This window comes from Lissotriton helveticus, chromosome 10 (genome assembly GCF_964261635.1).
Source record: "Lissotriton helveticus chromosome 10, aLisHel1.1, whole genome shotgun sequence".
In the NCBI taxonomy this organism is placed as follows: domain Eukaryota; kingdom Metazoa; phylum Chordata; class Amphibia; order Caudata; family Salamandridae; genus Lissotriton; species Lissotriton helveticus.
The window spans coordinates 487,630,058-487,648,892 of record NC_136071.1 but is presented as its reverse complement, the minus strand read 5'-3'; the positions used below and the strand labels follow the sequence as shown (position 1 = coordinate 487,648,892).

Genomic DNA, 18,835 nt, shown 5'->3' with positions numbered 1-18,835 from the left:
TCCTCGTGTGTGTGGCGCGGAATGGGAGCGCTTAAAACGAGGATTTTCAGCAACTTTGTGATGTGCTACCAGCTTCATTGCCAGAAGTTTAGGTAAGCGAGCATATCCTCTCTTGGTTCTAAAATGTCAGCATTCTTCATCAAGTTTTAAGCTGCAGTCATTATGCGAGTCATCCAACTGCATTCAACACGGCAGTACTGTACCCTCGTATCAACATTTTAAGACAGCATTTTTAAGACTGTTTAATTTGTTTTCTTCACAACAGTGCCATCTCTGTATTCATTAATATTTTGGCAGAATATATGAAACGTGTCAGTGAGCAAGCATAAGAAAATGTACTGTGTTACGTGAAGCCTCTATTATTCTGATCATTTTGCCTATGCTGTTTACTACCGACTGGAAATTATAATTAGTTAAACTTCAACGTGCAGATTATTACCAGGGTACATAGCTGGGGCAAAGAAGCCAAGTGTGACTGAAGTAAATAAAAAGTACAGTGCGTCCAGGAACAACAAAGGGAAGCACTAATGAGTTAAGGAGCAGAGGCTGTTCAGAGGATCTAGAACAGAAATTAAGTTCCACACAATTAGAAGCTGGTCAAAGAGCCTGAAAATAAACAGAGCATGGGCAGTGGTCTTGCAAGTAGAATCAAGTTTGCAAGATGAACAAAATGTTCACAACCGGGACAAAGGTCCCAGGTGAGAGTCTCGACGGAAGGTCCACATCGGGGTCAGAGGTCCCAAGTGAGACTCTCGATAGTAAGTTCGCAACGGGGACAAAGGTGACAGTAAGTCCATAATGGGGACAGTGGTCAAAGGTGAGAGTCTCGGCGATAAATTTATAACGGGAACAGCGACTCCACGTGAGACTCTGGACGGTAAGTTCACAACGGGAACTGTCAGAGTTTGGTCAAGAAGTCCACTACGGAGGAACAGTGAGTTCTGAACTGGGTCTGTGAACAATATAGAGTCTAAAATCTGTGTTCGGGACTGAGAATGTACAGGATAATGGCTGTAAGTGAGGTGACTCCAAAACTTAAAGGAAAAGATCTGATATGAGACAGTGAGTCCAGAAGCAAGTCAAGGAATCTAGGAGAGGATTGAGCATCTGAGCGATTGTGACTGAGAAGTTTCCAGTTGAATTAAGAAGAAGGTTTAGAGTCCCGGAACCTTAAGGAAAATTGTGACGGTGGGGCTTACAGAAGTACCAGGACTAAGGTCCCAGATTCACGACAGTGAGTTGTGACAGAAAGGTTCTGAGAAGAACCAGGACTAGAGTTTGTCTCACAACAAATGTTGTGTGTGAGTTGTGTATAGTTGTTAGGCAACTCATCAGCTTGTCTAGGAGGGGGCTATGTGGTGTGTGTGGTCACCCCTGTTTAGTTGTGTTGTAGGTGATTAAGTCACCAAGTGCGTTGGTAAGTGGTGCATGAATGAGGTATGGGAGTGCTCGTACTAGATCAACACCAGGTACTCGATGACAGTTTCAAAGTTACTTATGAGACTTGACTGGTCTTGCCTGCTGCAGGTCACGATACTTGTGTCAATGGTTGGGTTGACTTGTTGATAATGGTAGAGGACAACCTTCATGGAGCCTCTTAGAGCTACATAGAATGAACTTTGAACCAGTTTCATATTGGTGTTTACTTCGGGTGAGGGACCGCTCACCGGTGTTCAGGTTCTTTCCCTTTGTTTGTTTATCCATAGTAATTTCCCATACGTGTACTCTTTTTATGGGGTCAAGTGTGGACAGTTACTGTCTCAATCCAGTTTGTTCTTGCATTTAAGGGAAATTGCACAGTTTGCAAGGGTGATAAACGTTTACTTAGGGGAGGTTGTATGAGCGATTCCCTCTTCATCCAGTTTCAAGGGTCCGTTCTCCTTTTGTTTTCTTCATGGAGAGGTTGTTCTGACATTCAGTGCCTTATTCTAGTCTTAAGGGCTAATACCCCTGATGTACTCTATCTAGGTGAGCTCATATGATCTTACCTGGTGTGTTTAACCTATTGTTTGTTTTGGGGGTCATTGTGGAAAGTGTATTGAGAGCTGTTGTGGCTGTACTTTCCTAGGGCGGTGTCTATTACCCAATGGTGTACCCTTTTTTTTTGGCGAGTGTGTGGGGCCTGTCGGTACCCATGGTATACCCTATGTAGGGTATGTTGTAGTTTTAGTTCCAGGGTGTGAACTTGTGTGTTTTGGGGGTCATTGTGGAAAGTGTAAGAAGAGCTGTTGTGGCTGTACTTTCCTAGGGCGGTGTCTTTTACCCAATGGTGTACCCTTCTTTGGCGAGGGTGTGGGGCCTGTCAGTACCCATGGTATACCCTATGTAGGGTATGTTGTAGTTTTAGTTCCAGGGTGTGAGCTTGTGTGTTTTGGGGGTCATGGTGGAAAGTGTAAGAAGAGCTGTTGTGGCTGTACTTTCCTAGGGCGGTGTCTATTACCCAATGGTGTACCCTTCTTTGGCGAGGGTGTGGGGCCTTTCGGTACCCATGGTATACCCTATGTAGGGTATGTTGTAGTTTTAGTTTCAGGGTGTGAACTTGTGTGTTTGGGGGTCATTGTGTAGGGCGGTGTCTTTTACCCAATGGTGTACCCTTCTTTGGCGAGAGTGTGGGGCCTTTCGGTACCCATGGTATACGCTATGTAGGGTATGTTGTAGTTTTAGTTCCAGGGTGTGAACTTGTGTGTTTTGGGGGTCATTGTGGAAAATGTCTTTTACCCAGTGGTGTACCCTTCTTTGGGGAGGGTGTGGGGCCAGTCAGTACCCATGGTATATCCTTTGTTGTGCTGACGTTCGGTGCCTCATTCTTGTTTTACGGGTCAATACCCCTGTTGTACCCTATCTAGGAGAGCTTATATAATTTTACCTGGTTTGTTTAACTTATTGTGTGTTTTGGGGGTCAGTGTGGAAAGTGTACCTACTCTTTGGTGTACCCGTGTTTGGGGAGGTTGTGGGCGTGATCACCTTTCCTTATCTAAACCACGTTTTGGTTCCACCAAGGGAGGGGGATGGAGTGTGTACAAATGTCTACTATCTTTTTGTATTTGTGTATCTCGTTTTTGTACTACATGGGGTAGGTGTTGTAATCTCGGTTTTTGTTTCTTTTTCATTTCTTTTCTATAAAGGAGGGAGATGTGTTGTACATTGATTCTTCATGTAATGTGGTTGTCTGTAGTCTTAGTCCTTTCTTAGTGTTCTCTCATTCTCTGTCTACCACAATGCCTATGTATGTTCTTACTTCCACCTAAGAATTCTACTAGTGTCAGTTGATGGTCTGGTCAGCTGGCGAGGTTGTGTGCTCAGCTGTGTCCTACAATAAACCTACCTGTAATCAACTAGAAGTATCCTGTCATCCTTTACCATCCTATATACAACAATTGACTCTGTGGAAATCCTCAAAAGTGCATCCACAATCACCCCTATAATCCATGTTGCGTCAGAAGAAACCACAGAGAAAGACACTGGTTTGATCTCCACTCCCTCCCAGGAGTTTGACAAGATTGGCCTTCTACTCTGTTCTTTAAGAAGCGACCTGATGGAGAAGTTTGAAACTTCTGAGACAAATCAGAAAAGACTACACGACAGGTTCGATCTATTGGAAACCAGATTAGAAGGAATAGAAGCGCGAACAGCTACCTTGGAGAAAAAGGTCTCTACCCTTTCAAATTCTACAACAGAAAATAGTGAGGAATTAAACGCCTTAAAGAAACAGAATAAGGCTTTAATGATGGACATGGAAAGATTGGAAACCCATTCGAGAAGGAACAATATTCGCATTTTGAAGATCCCTGAAGGAGAGGAAGTAGGGGATATAATAACTTTTGTCTGCAGACTCCTAAGGGAGGGGGTATTGAAAGACCGCCCGGATATAGACCTCGAAGCGTAGGTCCAGAGAGTCCACAGAGACCCTTTTAGAATACACCAAGACCGTAAAGGGCCCAGGAAAATATTGGTCTATTTCCAGACCTACACCGTTAAAGAGCTGATACTGAGTAGATCTCTAGCAAGTGCCTCTCTCCATTATAGGGCCAACCCATATCAGATCAGGTCTGACATAGGAGGCAGAACGGCTCAGAGACAATGGGAACTGGGATCAAGAATGCCGGAGCTAAGATCATTGGGAGCAAAAGTACAGATGAAGTTTCCAGCCCTGCTTAAGGTTATGTGGAATAACAAAACTTTCACTTATAACCAGCCGGAGGAGGTAGACAAACTGCTACAGAAAATGAGGGAGTAGGTAAGGGAGTAGGTTAGTTAAGATCCAATTTAGTGACTTAGCGATTTAGGAGAAGCATAAAACCTGTACATTAAACTGTACGATGTATAAAAAAAAAAAATACTCACACACAACAATGGGGCTCGCACATCACACCAGAGAAAGTTAAATATAAAATTTTAAAAAAAAATACATTTTTGGGGGAGAAGGTAGGCGAGGAGAAGGGAAGAGGGGAAGCATTAAAAATACACTAATTTACACTAATTCACGCTGATGATAGCAGATATAGCTAACGAGGCAAGGGACAAGTAGGTAGACATGGTGCTTGTGAGGTGGAGAGCTCCATAGGGGCAGGACAAACGCCCAAGATGAAGGGAGGGTTCCTTGGGGGAGGGAGGGGAGAGGGGAAAAAGAAAAAAGTCCTCATTTTTACATAGAAACTCTAAAATTAACATTTACATATATAGACAAACACAAATATATAAGTATCCACATGGACATTCAGACAATACCCTGGAGAGTAATCTGGAGAGTAAAATTTGGCCATGGCAGTAAATCCCCATACAAGTAGTAAGATTATCTCCTGGAATCTTAATGGAATAGGAAGCTTCAAGAAACAACAGAGAATATGTGACTTTCTAAAGAATCTCGAAGCCAGTATATACTTACTTCAAGAGACACATCTTGAAGAAAAAGTGTGTAAAAAGGTTTTCGAGAAAAGGCATTGTGTTCAGGACATTCTATGTTCAAGGCAAAAGGGAATATCCAGAGGAGTCGCAATAATCATTAGAGCAAACAAGGGCATTAAAGTTCAGAGATGGGATACAGACCAGACCGGGAGGTGGTTGATAGCCGAGTTCTTAATTACTGGCTCACCATACACTCTTGCAGTATTCTACGGCCCGAATGAGGACAATGAAATTTTCCTGGGCAAACTTGAAAGGACCTTAATCCCGAGTAGGGTACCTTTGATTCTTGGGGGGGACTTTAATCTTATTTTAGATATTCAACTGGATCACACCTCTAGAGAAAAATACATCCTGCCCCAAAAATGCCACTCTGCTCTTAAAAATATAATGAAAGAATACAACCTGTTGGATGCCTGGAGAACTAAGAACGGCAACCTCAGAGAATATTCCTTCTACAGTAAGAGATACAAGCAATTTTCGAGAATTGACTTATTTTTGATAGATCATTCTTTGAAAACAGTTTTGGCATCTGTTACTCACATTCCCGTGGGCCTTTCTGATCACTCAGTAGTACAACTTAATATCAATTTCACAAATATCGCTACTGAACGAAGATGGACCCTAGATAGAACTATTCTCTTAGATGACAACATTGGAGTTAAAATCAGAAATAGTATAAGGGAATTTTTTTCATTTAATGAGGGCTCAGCACTAGAGCAGTTTGTTTGGGAATCATTTAAGGCCTTTCTTAGAGGTCTATTGGGATATCACATGAGGTTAAAAAGAAGAGAGATAAAAGATATAGAAACTAAAGCACTAGATTTTATTAAAAAAGAAAGAGCAGGAGCTCCAATACGCAGCCTTGGAGGAAAGGGAGATGATTCCAGAATTAGAAAAGGAGCTTCAAAGATTACAGCTGAGTCTTAAAGTTAGAGCTGACAAACAGACCCATGATAGATGGGAGATTAGTAAATTAAAAAACTTTGAATATGGAGAGAGGTGCGGGGCACTGTTAGCGTGGAAGGCCAGAGCAGACAGGACCAGAAACAACATCGAAACTCTAAACCAAAGGTCTTCCGGAAAAGCAGTTAACTGAGGAAGAAGAGATCAGGGAGGAAGCCAGAAGATTCATGGAAGAACTGTATCGAGAAAACATCAAGGTTGGAATAGAAGACTTGGAGAAATGGTGGTACCAAAGGACTTTACCCCAATTGAATGAAGAAGATAAAAATACCTTGTCGAGAGACATTACTGAGGGGGAAATTAGAGTTCAGTTAAAAAAGATGAGTAGGAATAAAGCGCCAGGCCCCGATGGTTTGCCAACTGAGATTTATAAAGATAATGAAGAGGTGACTATTTCACACCTATTGTCCCTTTTTAATAATATTTACCATCAAAGAGGAGATATTCCACCCTCCAGGTTTGAGGCAACCATCACTTTAATAGCAAAACCAAATAAGGACCCAAAGAACATAGAGTCATACAGACCTATATCTCTCTTAAATTCGGACCTTAAAATATTCTCGGGGATTTTGGCTGAGAGACTATCCAAAGTTATCAGATCTGTCATTCACCCTGATCAAAGGGGTTTTATCCCTGGACGACAACTGAACAAGTTGACTTTTCAGGTCATCGGTGCAATCGATTATGCCGAAGTAAAGGGATTGCCACTTACCATCGTGGCAATAGATGCCGCGAAGGCTTTTGATCAAGTTAACTGGGTGTTTCTGTGGGACACCCTTACAAGGTTCGGCTTTCCACCACTCTTTATTCAGGCTGTCAAAAATCTATACGGGCGTCCTAGAGCTAAGGTTTTAATTAACGGGATCTTGTCAGAGTGGTTCGAGATATCAAGAGGGACGAGGCAGGGTTGCCCCCTGTCTCCTCTCCTTTTTGACCTTTATATTGAGCCTTTTGTGATAGTGATACGTACTGATCCAACAATTCTTCCTTTTAATATGGGTGGGCTGGAGTTAAAGACGGCATTGTACGCTGATGATCTGTTGCTATACACCATTAACCCTTTAGAGGCCATCCCGAAGTTATTTAATCTAGCAGAGGAATTTGGAGCAGTCTCAGGTTATGGTATTAACAAAAATAAAACAGATGTAATGAATTGGAATAGTCCCGTTCTTATACCAGATACAAAAACAAAGATCAGGTATCTGGGTATACACATCACTCAGAAACTACAAGAGACACCCAAAGTATCCTGGCAGATCGTGGTAAAAGAGATAACTAAGCTTCTCCAAAGATGGTCCAACCTTCCTCTCAGTATCTATGGAAGAGTTAATTTAATTAAAATGGTAGTATTACCCAAAGTGACTTTCCTATTTAATAACATTCCACTAACATTTTGTAATAAAGACATTTCAAATCTTCAGGGAAAAATCGCTCATTTATCTGGGCATCTAAGTCACCCAGAATAGCATGGAAGAAGTTGAGGAGGGGGCTAAAAAGAGGAGGATTAGCTCTCCCAGACTTGTTATTTTACTGTTATGCATTTCAGTTGAAAAATGTTAGACTCCTAGCCAACAAGTTAGACTCATCATCACACGGCCGTTTGTTTCAAGCTTTGTTATCCGACCTTCCTAAGGGTCTTCAATATTTTTTGTTTAAATTTGGTGCGCAAAAATTTTACAAAAAAGTCTGCCTTAAAATTTTACTAACAGCCTTAAAATTATGGCAAGCAGCCTGCAAAATTTGGAAAATCCCCTACTATAACTGCTTGGCACCAATTTGGGACTCCCCCGGAACACCTGAATGCTTACTAGATCGACTCTCCCTTCCCCTGAGAGAGGCTGGTTTAAAACGATGGGGAGATGTCCAGGTAAATCAAGAACTATTAGATTGGACATCTATATCTAATCTGACGGGAGGGTCCCTAGCGAGGTTTAAATACTATCAAATATCATCATGGTGGGGAGGCCAAAATTGGGTGTCAGAAACAGTGGGTTGCAAATTTTTAGATCTAGTTAATAGACAAGAAGGGTGGAAGGGTGAGGTTTCAGCATGGTATAACATACTAATTGGGGCAAATGATAGGCAGGAGGAAGAGATTTCGAAACTTTGGGGGGATACAATAGGAGATAACCCGGAGAAACAATCGGAGGTCTGGTTAGACTCATTTGCAACATCTCAAAAAATAGTGAAACCTGCTAACCTCAGAAGAAATCACCTATACACGGCATACAGGGTCTATTGGACTCCCTCCAAGCTTTCAAAAATATCGGGAATACCACACCTCTGTCCCAGATGTAAAAATATAGAGGCAGACGATGTACATATTTTTGCAGACTGCATAAAGATTAAGAACTATTGGTCATCGGTCTGCACCTTTTTAGAGGAGGTATTGTCCAGATCAGTCACGTGTAACCGTAGACTGATATTGATGGGTTTGCCAGAGGAATATGATATTAGAGACAGCATCACCCAGTTTATATTCTACGTAATTATTATTGCCAGGAAGGAGATATGTAGAGAATGGAAATCCCCAATCCCCCCTAGGTTTGCAGATTGCCTAAAAAATGTTATGACTATTAGCAAAATAGACCTATCGTGTGGAGGAGAGGATCTGGGCTCCATTGATAAGATGGTCGGACAGTTAGACAACAAATGTCCAATGATTATGCCAGGGGTTTGTGGTCCGGTCCTCCCCAAGACAAGACAAGGTACAGAGACGTTGATCAGGGGAGTTGGAATGGTAGAGAACCTACCTCTGGGAGACTTCTTGAAAGCTAAACGCAATAACAAGAACACTCCAGGGCGCACAGTTAGGTATTGTGTTGGCAGAATTGAGAGTTTCCATCTAGAGTCATTCCATCTGGTGGCAAATATGAGGACAAAAAAGAAGAAAAAAAAGATTTAAAAAAAAAAAAAAAAAGACTCCTGCAGTGGTCTTGTTTATTGATGCAGAGAAGGCTTTTGACCTTGTGAAATGGGAATTATTTATTTTTGATAGTAGACTCTATGGGGTTCCCATCCCAGTGCACAAGGACAAAAGCGTAATTGTATCAGGGAGCTACTGTGACAGTATCACTTAATAGCAAGGTATTGGAACCCTTCCAGATTTATCCAGGCACTAGGCAGGGTTGCACTCGCTCTCCAACTCCTTTTGTCCTTTTAATTTATTCTTGTGCTCACCTTATTCGTCAAAAGGAAGGAGTTAAAGCAACACTGCCTAGAATGTCCAAACTTAAACTGAATGTGGATCCCCTTGTGTTATATTTTGCACCTGAAAGGGTGGTATTCCAAGAACTGTTTAGCATCTTTTCCCAATTTGCACAGCTTTCAGGATACCGAGTGAACATATCTAAGACCGAGATTCTGGTTTTTAATACAGATATTTCCGTTTTACCTTCAAATCTTCAGAAGGAGTATCAGCAAAAGTATTTTCCGGTATCTATACGGGTTTCAGAAAAATATGAGAATCTGTACGAATTAAATTATTTCGCCCAGTAAGACCAAGGCAATATTGAAACTGTGGGGGATGATGCCAATCTCAATCATTGGCAGGGTGGCACTAGTTAAAATGCATATTTAACCTCCGTTTAATTTTTTTTCACATCCATTTTCTACATGCTACATCATTTTTTCCAAAGGCTCAATAGATCGATTACTGTTTTTATATGGGATAAGAGAAGTCAGAGAATTAGTGTGGAGAGGCCATCTTTGCAGAAGGTCCAAGGTGGGTTGCCTTACCAGATGTTAAATTGTATTACTTAGCAGACCATTTGCTGAACTGTGCTAGATATGGAGTTCTGAACCAGTGCAAACGTTTCATAATTCTTTTCTTTGTGCCATGGCTGTCTAGATCCCAACATTTCCTTGGAGAAGTACACCAAAAAGGTTTGGTATCGCACACTCATAGTTTTTAGAACTAAGCAGAAGCAATTGTTTCGATGGTTACAAGTTCCAAATATTCATGCTGAAAGTTCCATTCGGTGTTGCTGTCCTGTGGAGCTGAAGGTGGTAGCTTCGATATTGGAGAAATATAGTTTGGGGGAAGTTGGAAACTAGATGGTGAATAAGGCCCTGATTTCATGGGAGAATGCTCAGCTTCTTTTTCTTATATTTTGGAGGAAGAATCAGCTGGTATATTATCAAATTATGTCTATCCTAAAGAAACTCCAGCCACTGCAAGTTTAAACAATCCGGGAGGTAGTTGGAGCTCTTTTTCATTATGTGCAGGTTTATGCAAAGCAGTCTCACTTGGGTAAAATGGTTGAATTTAGAGGAAACTAACTTCTAGGCCCAGTTCCTAAGAATGCAAGTCAAGTGGTCACATGAGAATGGGGTGAGTTTAACCCAGGCTCAGTGGATGGAAGTTTCGGACCTTCATTTCAGAGTATTACACAGTCCCAGTAGATGCAAATGCTGTTTTGTTGGGCTGCTCATAATATTTAAGTATTAGCCGAGTTTCAGTCTGGTATTGGTGGTATATAGCAATGTTGTTGGCCAGATCAATAATAATGGCATTCAAATATAGAATTACTCCACCCCATTTATACAGATTTGAAATAAGACAACAATAAGACTAATAAATTCACCGTGAAAATATTGAGCTCCAGAAACCTGCAGTGAGGAGGCACGCTCTGCTGAAATCAGTGCAGGGTATGGAGAATTATCTTTTTATCCTTACTAGGGCAAGTGATAGGTTTCTGTTGGCCCGATTTAGGTTGAATCAGCTTCATCTCCTGGCTACCCCGTCTGGTTATAGTCACTCAAACTCGAAAGGGCCCTTGGGCTGTGACTCTAGGTCTCCACAGGATACCCAAATGTTGTAGTTTTATGTAAATATCTTAGTCTCCCTAGGAGGCAGTTTCTCCGACTCTTTTTAAAATCTTTAAAGTTCAGGCAAGCTCGAGTGGCGCTCATTTCCTTGACGTTCCTGCCCAACGAACGCACCCTTTTTGTAGTCACAACCTTCCTGAGGGTGGCCTTTAGGTGAAGACAATCAAGACCCGATTGATTGTGGTGTGGACTTAACTTTCTTTATTTTGTTTTTAGCTGGATGTAACCTGGGATCTTTATTTCTAACTTTTTATGGAGAGAGAGAGAGAGAGAGAGAGAGAGAGAGAGAGAGAGAGAGAGAGAGAGAGAGAGAGAGAGAGAGAGAGAGAGAGAGAGAGAGAGAGAGAGAGAGAGAGAGAGAGAGAGAGAGAGAGAGAGAGAGAGAGAGAGAGAGAGAGAGAGAGAGAGAGAGAGAGAGAGAGAGAGAGAGAGAGAGAGAGAGAGTGTGTGTGTGTGTGTGTCCGTCTGTGTGTCCGTCTGTGTGTGTCCGTCTGTGTGTGTGTGTGTGTGTCCGTCTGTGTGTGTGTGTGTCCGTCTGTGTGTGTGTGTGTGTGTGTGTGTGTGTGTGTGTCCGTCCGTGTGTGTGTGTGTGTGTGTGTGTCCGTCCGTCCGTGTGTGTGCGTGTGTGTGTGTCCGTCCGTGTGTGTGTGTGTGTGTCCGTCCGTGTGTGTGTGTGTGTGTGTGTGTGTGTGTGTGTGTGTGTCCGTCCGTGTGTGTGTGTGTGTGTCCGTCCTTCCGTCCGTATATAATAAAGAGAGAGCCCAAACCTTTGAGGCGGGTAATCTCAGGAACCACAGTACCAATCACAACTTCCAATACAGCGTTGGAAAGGGCAGTTGCAGCAGAAGGACATAGGCTATGCAGACGCCCACCATATACATTTAAAAGGTAAAAGAACCGTGCCAGCAAAGTAGTCCCTTGTGGGCGTGTCTGCGTTGTGCTGTGGGCGTGTGCTGGGGGCGTGTCAAACGCTGGGGGTGTGTGGTACGTTCCGCCCTTCATGCCATGTCTCATATTGTGTGCTAATCACACCCTGCTCCCTTTAAATACCCCTGCAAGCCATAATCATAACCCACCCTTACTCCTTAAAATACCCCAACAGCCTCAAACACTAACCCATCTTAACCCTATAAATAAACCCTGTACCCCAAACCCAAACCTATCCCTAAACCCTAAAAATACCCCTGTACCCCAAAACCCAAACCTATCCCTGAACCCTATAAATACCCCTGTAACCCAAAACCCAAACCTAGCCCTGAACCCTTAAAATACCCCTGTACCCCAAAACCCAAACCTAGCCCTGAACCCTTAAAATACCCCTGTACCCCAAAACCCAAACCTACCCCTGAACCCTAAAAATACCCCTGTACCCCAAAACCTAGCCCTGAACCCTAAAAATATCCCTGTACCCCCAAACCTACCCCTGAACCCTAAAAATATCCCTGTACCCCCAAACCTACCCCTGAACCCTAATATACCCCTGTACCCCAAAACCCAAACCTAGCCCTGAACCCTAAAAATACCCCTGCACCCCAAAACCCAAACCTAGCCCTGAACCCTTAAAATACCCCTGTACCCCAAAACACACACCTACCCCAAAACCCTAAAAATACCCCTATACCCCAAAACCCAAACCTAGCCCTGAACCTTAAAAATACCCCTGTACCCCAAAACACATACCTAACCCTAAACCTACCCCTGTACCCCAAAACCCATACCTAACACTAAACCTACCCCTGTACCCCATAACCCAAAACTATATCTGAACCCTTAAAATACCCAAACACCCCAAAACATATACCTCAGTATCCCAAAACATATATCCCTATACCCATACTTACCTTATCCAAACATTTAAAAAAAAACATGCTTTTACCATTCATGCATTTACAACGAATTTCGTTGTAAATGTATGCGTGGTAAAAGCATATAAAATGTAATGCCATGCTTTATAATGGCATTGCGGAGTCATGGTACTTTTGTAATGAAAGTATGCGGAGTGATGGTATGCGGAAAGAAAGTTGCGGAATAAGGGGTGTTTACCCTCCCCCGGTAAGTACATTGGTGGCACGGCGGCCCACATCTCCAGCAACATACTCATATTTTTTCACCACCCATTTGATAAATGCACAGATCTCTCTCATTGATGGCCAGCACCGACATACACTTTTAGACACACCTCCCGCCACAAGTTCTAGAATTGCAAACTTTAGAGCTGGGGAGCTACATTCGAATCTCGGCATCAGCTCAACATCCTGTGATTCCAGGCAAATCGCTTTGTCTCCCCGTGCCTACCACAAATGAATGTGTTCTTCTGTAATGTAAATTGTGCTCATGCCATGTTGTCGAGTTCGTGCTACATAATATTGCAAGGAAAAATAAAGTAGGGAAACTCGAGTTTACACACTACTGAACGCTCACTCTCAAGTGCATCAGCAGTGCACTGTGAATCGGAGCTTTTCACAGGCCTGTCACAGATAAGAAATGCTATCTAAACGAAATCCTACAAAACAATATACTACTGGCCGGCAGCAATTCATACCCGGACAACGTCGGGACGGGCTGCTAGTATGTATGGTAGTAAACGGGGGGACATCAGAACTACTCCATCTTGGACGAGGGACCAGGCAAGGGTGCCCGCTCTCCCCAGCCCTGTTCCTGCTAGCGATAGAACCGCTACCAAACATGATCAGAACCAATACAGACATAGCAGGGATACCGGTAGAAGGGGTAACCTTTAAGCTAGCGGCATATGCGGACGACGTCCTAATAATCACCGAAAACCCAGAGAAGTCAATCAAGGCACTGATGGAAACGATAGAACAATATGCCCAGGTCTCGGGATACAAATTAAACAGGGGAAAATGCGAGTGCAAACCTTTAAACGTCCACACCACTAAGACAGTACTAGGCTCATCTGGCCTGACATGGCAAAAGGAACCAATTAAATACCTGGGCCTCCTTTTCGAGAGGGACCTTAGATCCACACTAGAACACAATGAACAAACCACACTACGCAAAATAAAGGAAAGAGTGGAGGGATGGTCCCCCAAATTCACCACGTGGTGGGGGAGAGTGGAGACGATTAAAATGATGCTCACACCAATGGTGAACTACATGCTTAACATGCTGCCATTGATAAATACTGAAGACTTCCACAAGAGATTAGATAAAATGCTTAACACCTTTCTGTGGAGGGGGAAGAAGCCTAGAATCAGCGTCCAGAAGCTTAGACTGACGAAAGACCTAGGGGGCCTAAACATAACAAACTTCAAAACATTTCAAAAAGCGTGCATAGCTAGACAGGGACTATACTGGCTCACTCCAAGACAAGATTATACCCCGGCATGGCTCACACTTGAGAGAGGACTACTGGAAGGGATGAACCCCATCGCCCTGCTAACCGCCACTCGACACCCAGCAATCAAAGACAACCCCATCCTAAGGAGTACCAAGACGGCACTCTTGACAAGCTAATGGGAACAAGCATAAAGAAAACTCAGTTTGAGTCCATATGGCACAACCCTAGAATAAAATACAGGGACAAGACTTTGAACATGCACTCATGGTACAAGCACGGCATTTCCACAGCGAACAATCTACAGAAGCGAGGCACAAACTTAACCTTCAACACACTCTAAGAAGAACACAATCTAGAGAGCATAGAATTGTACAACTTCCTGAAGATTAAGGTAGCAATAAGGAAAGCAGGCCTGAACGGACTAATACCATCACTCCTACAATACGCCACTAACCTTAATAAACTAGGGCACAAAGTCGCACACCTCTACAAGGCCCTTTGCCCAAGATCCACCAAACTCAACGAAAAAGTCACGACCTACTGGGGTACACTAGTGGGTAGGGTGCTAAATGATGAGGAGAGGGCTGAGTTATGGGGATCCACATCTAGGAAAAAGGTTACAGCAACCCTAAACCAGACTAAATTCTGGCTCATACATAAGGCATACTGGACCCCCGCCCGCCTAGCCTCCGTGGGAATCCGCGACAGTGATTCCTGCTGGAACTGCAACAAAGATAGGGGGGACCTCGCACACCTACTCTTTCACTGCACCAAGGTTAGGAAGTTCTAGAACATAATTGAAACACTAATAAGCGACATCACTGGGGTCGCCATGCAACTAGACTTCCACAGCCTGGCACTGGGGTTCACGTCTCCCTCAATCACAACCAAAGAAGACAGGGACCTCATTGATTTACTGCTGACAGCGGCAGTCAAAACAGTTCTGAACAATTGGAAAGACACAGGGAAAGCCACGTCCAGAGCATGGCTCAACTGGGTCACTTTCCTAAGAGGGGCAGACACCATAACAGCGACACACTCACCAAAAACACACAGGCAGTCAAATATGTGGAAGTCCCTAGACAACTACCTATCATCGCACAAACCCCCATAGGCATTACAGCCAGACACCCAAGCCGACAAGTGCCAAACACCCAGCCCACTTGATAGTGCGAACACCGGAAACCTGTGCCGCTCCTTTCTCTCTCTATCTTTCCTGTCCACGGTCGAGGAGAGGGTTTAAGAGTGACAATCGATTCAAGACAAGGGGAAGGAGGACCCAAGCGACACGGCAGAGTTCGAACAAATGGCGGTCGGACTAACACCAATAAGACTGTAAAGCTGGAAACAAGGTGGACCCCCCCCGGGCGTTTTCTTTTCCTTTCCTTTCTCCTTTCTTTCCCCCCTCGTCTTCTTCTCTTCCTACCATGTATATATTGTGCTCCATGTAAATATATCTTTTTTTTTTTCAATAAAAAATTACAGAAATAAAAAAAATAAGAATCAATGTCGAACGCCAGTGGTTTGGCAGATAAGGCTGTTTCTATACCATAAATCATTCCGGTGACCAAAGCTTGTACAACTAATTAGCCAAATCGCTCCTCCTCTGCAGACCATGGTAGAACCTACTAGAAGTGTCACAGGGGATGCTGTTCTCTAGTCTCTCAACTATCCACAAGTAGCGTAATAACATGGCTCGGTCACCGCTTTTCCATTTATGGATTGTACTATTACATATCAATATTATCAGAAGTATTGATCCAATTAATGCAAATCAAACTAACCAATACTACAACTCCCAGACTGCTAAGTCCAGGAATGGAAAAGTAGTGCGCCGGTCACATGGCGCCATCTGGTCAGCCTATCCACTTTGTGTATCGGAAACAGTGTAACGATCTTTGATGTCGGCAACACTTAAGAAACCACGTGACACCAGTGAAAGCAATCCGTGGGAATAAACACTCGGTAACAGATCTGCATTAGACTTCCGGGAGTAAAGGGGCGCTCGTTGTACTCACCGCCCAGGGAAAGGAACACAACCGTCGCCCAGCGAGGAAGAGACGCTGGAAGGAAGCAATGAGCTGTTGCTGCTCCATAACCACGCCGCCCGGGTAAAATACTTAAACGAGAAGCCCACAGAATCTCGCCGGTCTGTGTTCCTGGCGTTGGTATTTTTCTGTGTCCTCCGGAGGTACACGGGCAATACCGAACGTTTCCAGCACCACCACGTGTTTTCTGCGTGCCCTACCCGGAAGTAAATAGTCGGCAGCCGGCAGGGCGTGATTCATTTCAATGCGTGAACGATTTAACTGTGCTGTTATGGAACGGCAGAAGCCTTCCTTTATGAGTGCTGGAAAGCAAACCAATATACTCTACCATTCTATAAATTGGTAGTCAAGAGGTGGCAGCCGAAAGGAGGTGGAGTTTGACATGCAACAAACATTTATTTTTTAAAACTCTTCCCCACAGAAATTGGAAGTATGGACGCATGTTATACTAAATCTGTTGCGGCTTACTTCAATTGCAAGAAATAAGCTGCAGTGTTATGAACGAAGCAAAAGATTGTCTAGAGGAAAATATAGCTAATGTCATGACAAACAACCCTGTCACTCATTAAAGATCAGACACCTGTAGTATCAACAAACAGCCCTGCCAAGTTTCGTTTCGTACAAGAGCTATATTTCGGCTCAAAGTCATAAAAGCACATAAATAAGCATGGTAAAACGTTGACAATCATAATGCAATAAATTACATGGTCCGAAAGTAAATGTGGGTAAAAATATTAAAACTGTCTTGTGGACAGAGAATAAGAACCCAGCATGTCTGCCAGTTTTGGGGCATTGTTGTCACTAGGTGCTTTATAAGGCCATTGATGTAGAGCAGAGTTCTTCAATCTGTGGGGCGCGACCCCCAGGGGGGCCATGGAGTCCTGGGAAGGGGGTCATGCATTCCCCAGCCTTACTTGTGCCTGGATTCCAATATTCGCTTGATAAAATGCTTCAGCTGAGTCTCCTGTCTGTGAAAAGCTTTAGTGCCAGTGTGCCTGGTCACCTGAAAGTATTGCAAATGTGTCCTATTAGGTCATCCGCAAGTGCAAAGGGTGTTTGGGACCAAGTGAATCACCCCAGCCTTTGTGATGACAAATATTTTTTTTTTTTTGTGGTAGTGCAAAGAGTTAACAACTGGGCTGTGAAGTGCTTGCTTTTAATCCTAACTGCATTTATTTACACAGCCCACAGTACTCCTAAGAAGGTGTTGAAGGGACAGTTATGTAAAAATCTACATTATGGAAGCACCATTTCATCTTAAAGCAAATTGCGCACTTTTTATCATTCTATCTTATACTGTGGGTATTCACAGTGCTTTCTGTCATAGTGTGACCTCATACCACTAAAAATACACGTCACTATTCTCCACTGCACCAACGAAGATTTAATTTTGTGGCTCCCTAGTTACACGCAGACCTTTGCAGTGCATTAATTAATAGAGGTTTCATAATGTACTACAGTGCATTTCCGATTGGGTAACAACTTTTTTTAATTTATTTTTCATTTACACTGCCCATTATTTTACATGTAGGTAATTGATGGTGAAAGACCTAAAAAACGTACAGAATATTTTGGAACTTATTTATGAGAGGCTCGCGCCACCAGAGCATCACTTTTTTTGATGCTCCAGTGTGCGCAAGTATCTCAACCGTACCTATGAGGCGGCGCTCAGTCACCCTGCATGGCTATGTGTGGTCTCATAGATATGGAGTAAGACAAAGCAGCACAATGTTGCCTTACTCTGCGTCAAGGAGGTGTTCCATAGGTGTTGTGTGGGAGTTTCCACGAAACACCAATGGATTTTGATGTTGCCCCATATTTACAAAATCACATAAACCTGGGGCAGCGGCAAAAAAATGTTTTCATTTCTCTTTGTTTTTTCCCTCTTTCCATGTGTGCTGCATTCTGCAGCTCATATAGAAAGAGGAAAACGCCTCTTGGGATTGTTTTTGTGAAGGAGGGTGCCCCTTCCTGCACAAAAACAATCCTGCCTATGTTGGTGCTATGCAGCATTTAGTTCGCCAACGCAAGGGGAAAGGACAGGAATACACTGTATTTCATAAATATGGTGCATTTCTGCCCTTTCACATTGGCGTAGGGCAGTGCCAATTCCTCGTAAATGAGGCCCTTTGTTTTTAGCTACACCTCTGACCATGCCCACACGCTCACTTACCTTACTAACCACTGTTTGGTATTATTTCCCCACCGTAAAAATGGTTTTCTGTGGGGATTCTTGATGATGAGGAGCACCAGGTTCTAGAAATTTTTGTCAGGAGGGGGTCCGTACGTCTAAAAGATTTTGAAAAGGGGGATGCGGCATCAAAAAGTTTGACGGCCTCTGATGAAGAGTGAGAAATCAGTGGAGGCAAGCACGCGCCCCTTCCTGACCCCTTCATTGACTGATAATGGCTCTGTAAACTCACCGGCATTCCCACATCTGACCTGTGCATAGTTATTGTTGTGCAGCCTCACTATGATATTTTGTTAATAATTTGGCACCCCCAGCTCCTGCAGCACCCGCCATAGAGTTAACCTAGGGACTAGATCAAAGGAAGAGCAGAGGTCCACAAATACGATGTACAGGCGACCTCCCTCCAGGGTGACCGTTTTCCAAATTAACATAAGGAGTCAGAACAGCTGGTCAACTGTACTTGTGGCCTTCCTAAACCCGCCTAAAACAGGGACAGGATGTTAGTATCTGTCATCCAATCCTATGCTCTGCCCAATAGGATGCTGGAAAATAACTTTTGAGAGCTATCAAGCAGACTAATAGGTCTGTAGTTGATTG

The 18,835-nt window shown here is 43.4% G+C and overlaps 1 protein-coding gene across 1 annotated transcript in view; it reads right to left on the bottom strand.

The window, feature by feature from the left end:
- The window catches only part of EEF2KMT (eukaryotic elongation factor 2 lysine methyltransferase), a 197,544-nt gene extending 180,792 nt beyond the window's left edge, over positions 1-16,752 (bottom strand). Inside the window, exon 1 of the mRNA XM_078662965.1 lies at positions 16,018-16,752. Coding sequence (XP_078519091.1) covers positions 16,018-16,095 — 78 coding nt within the window. The 5' untranslated portion in view covers positions 16,096-16,752. The remainder of the gene's footprint in view (positions 1-16,017) is intronic.
- Positions 16,753-18,835: the final 2,083 nt, after the last annotated feature.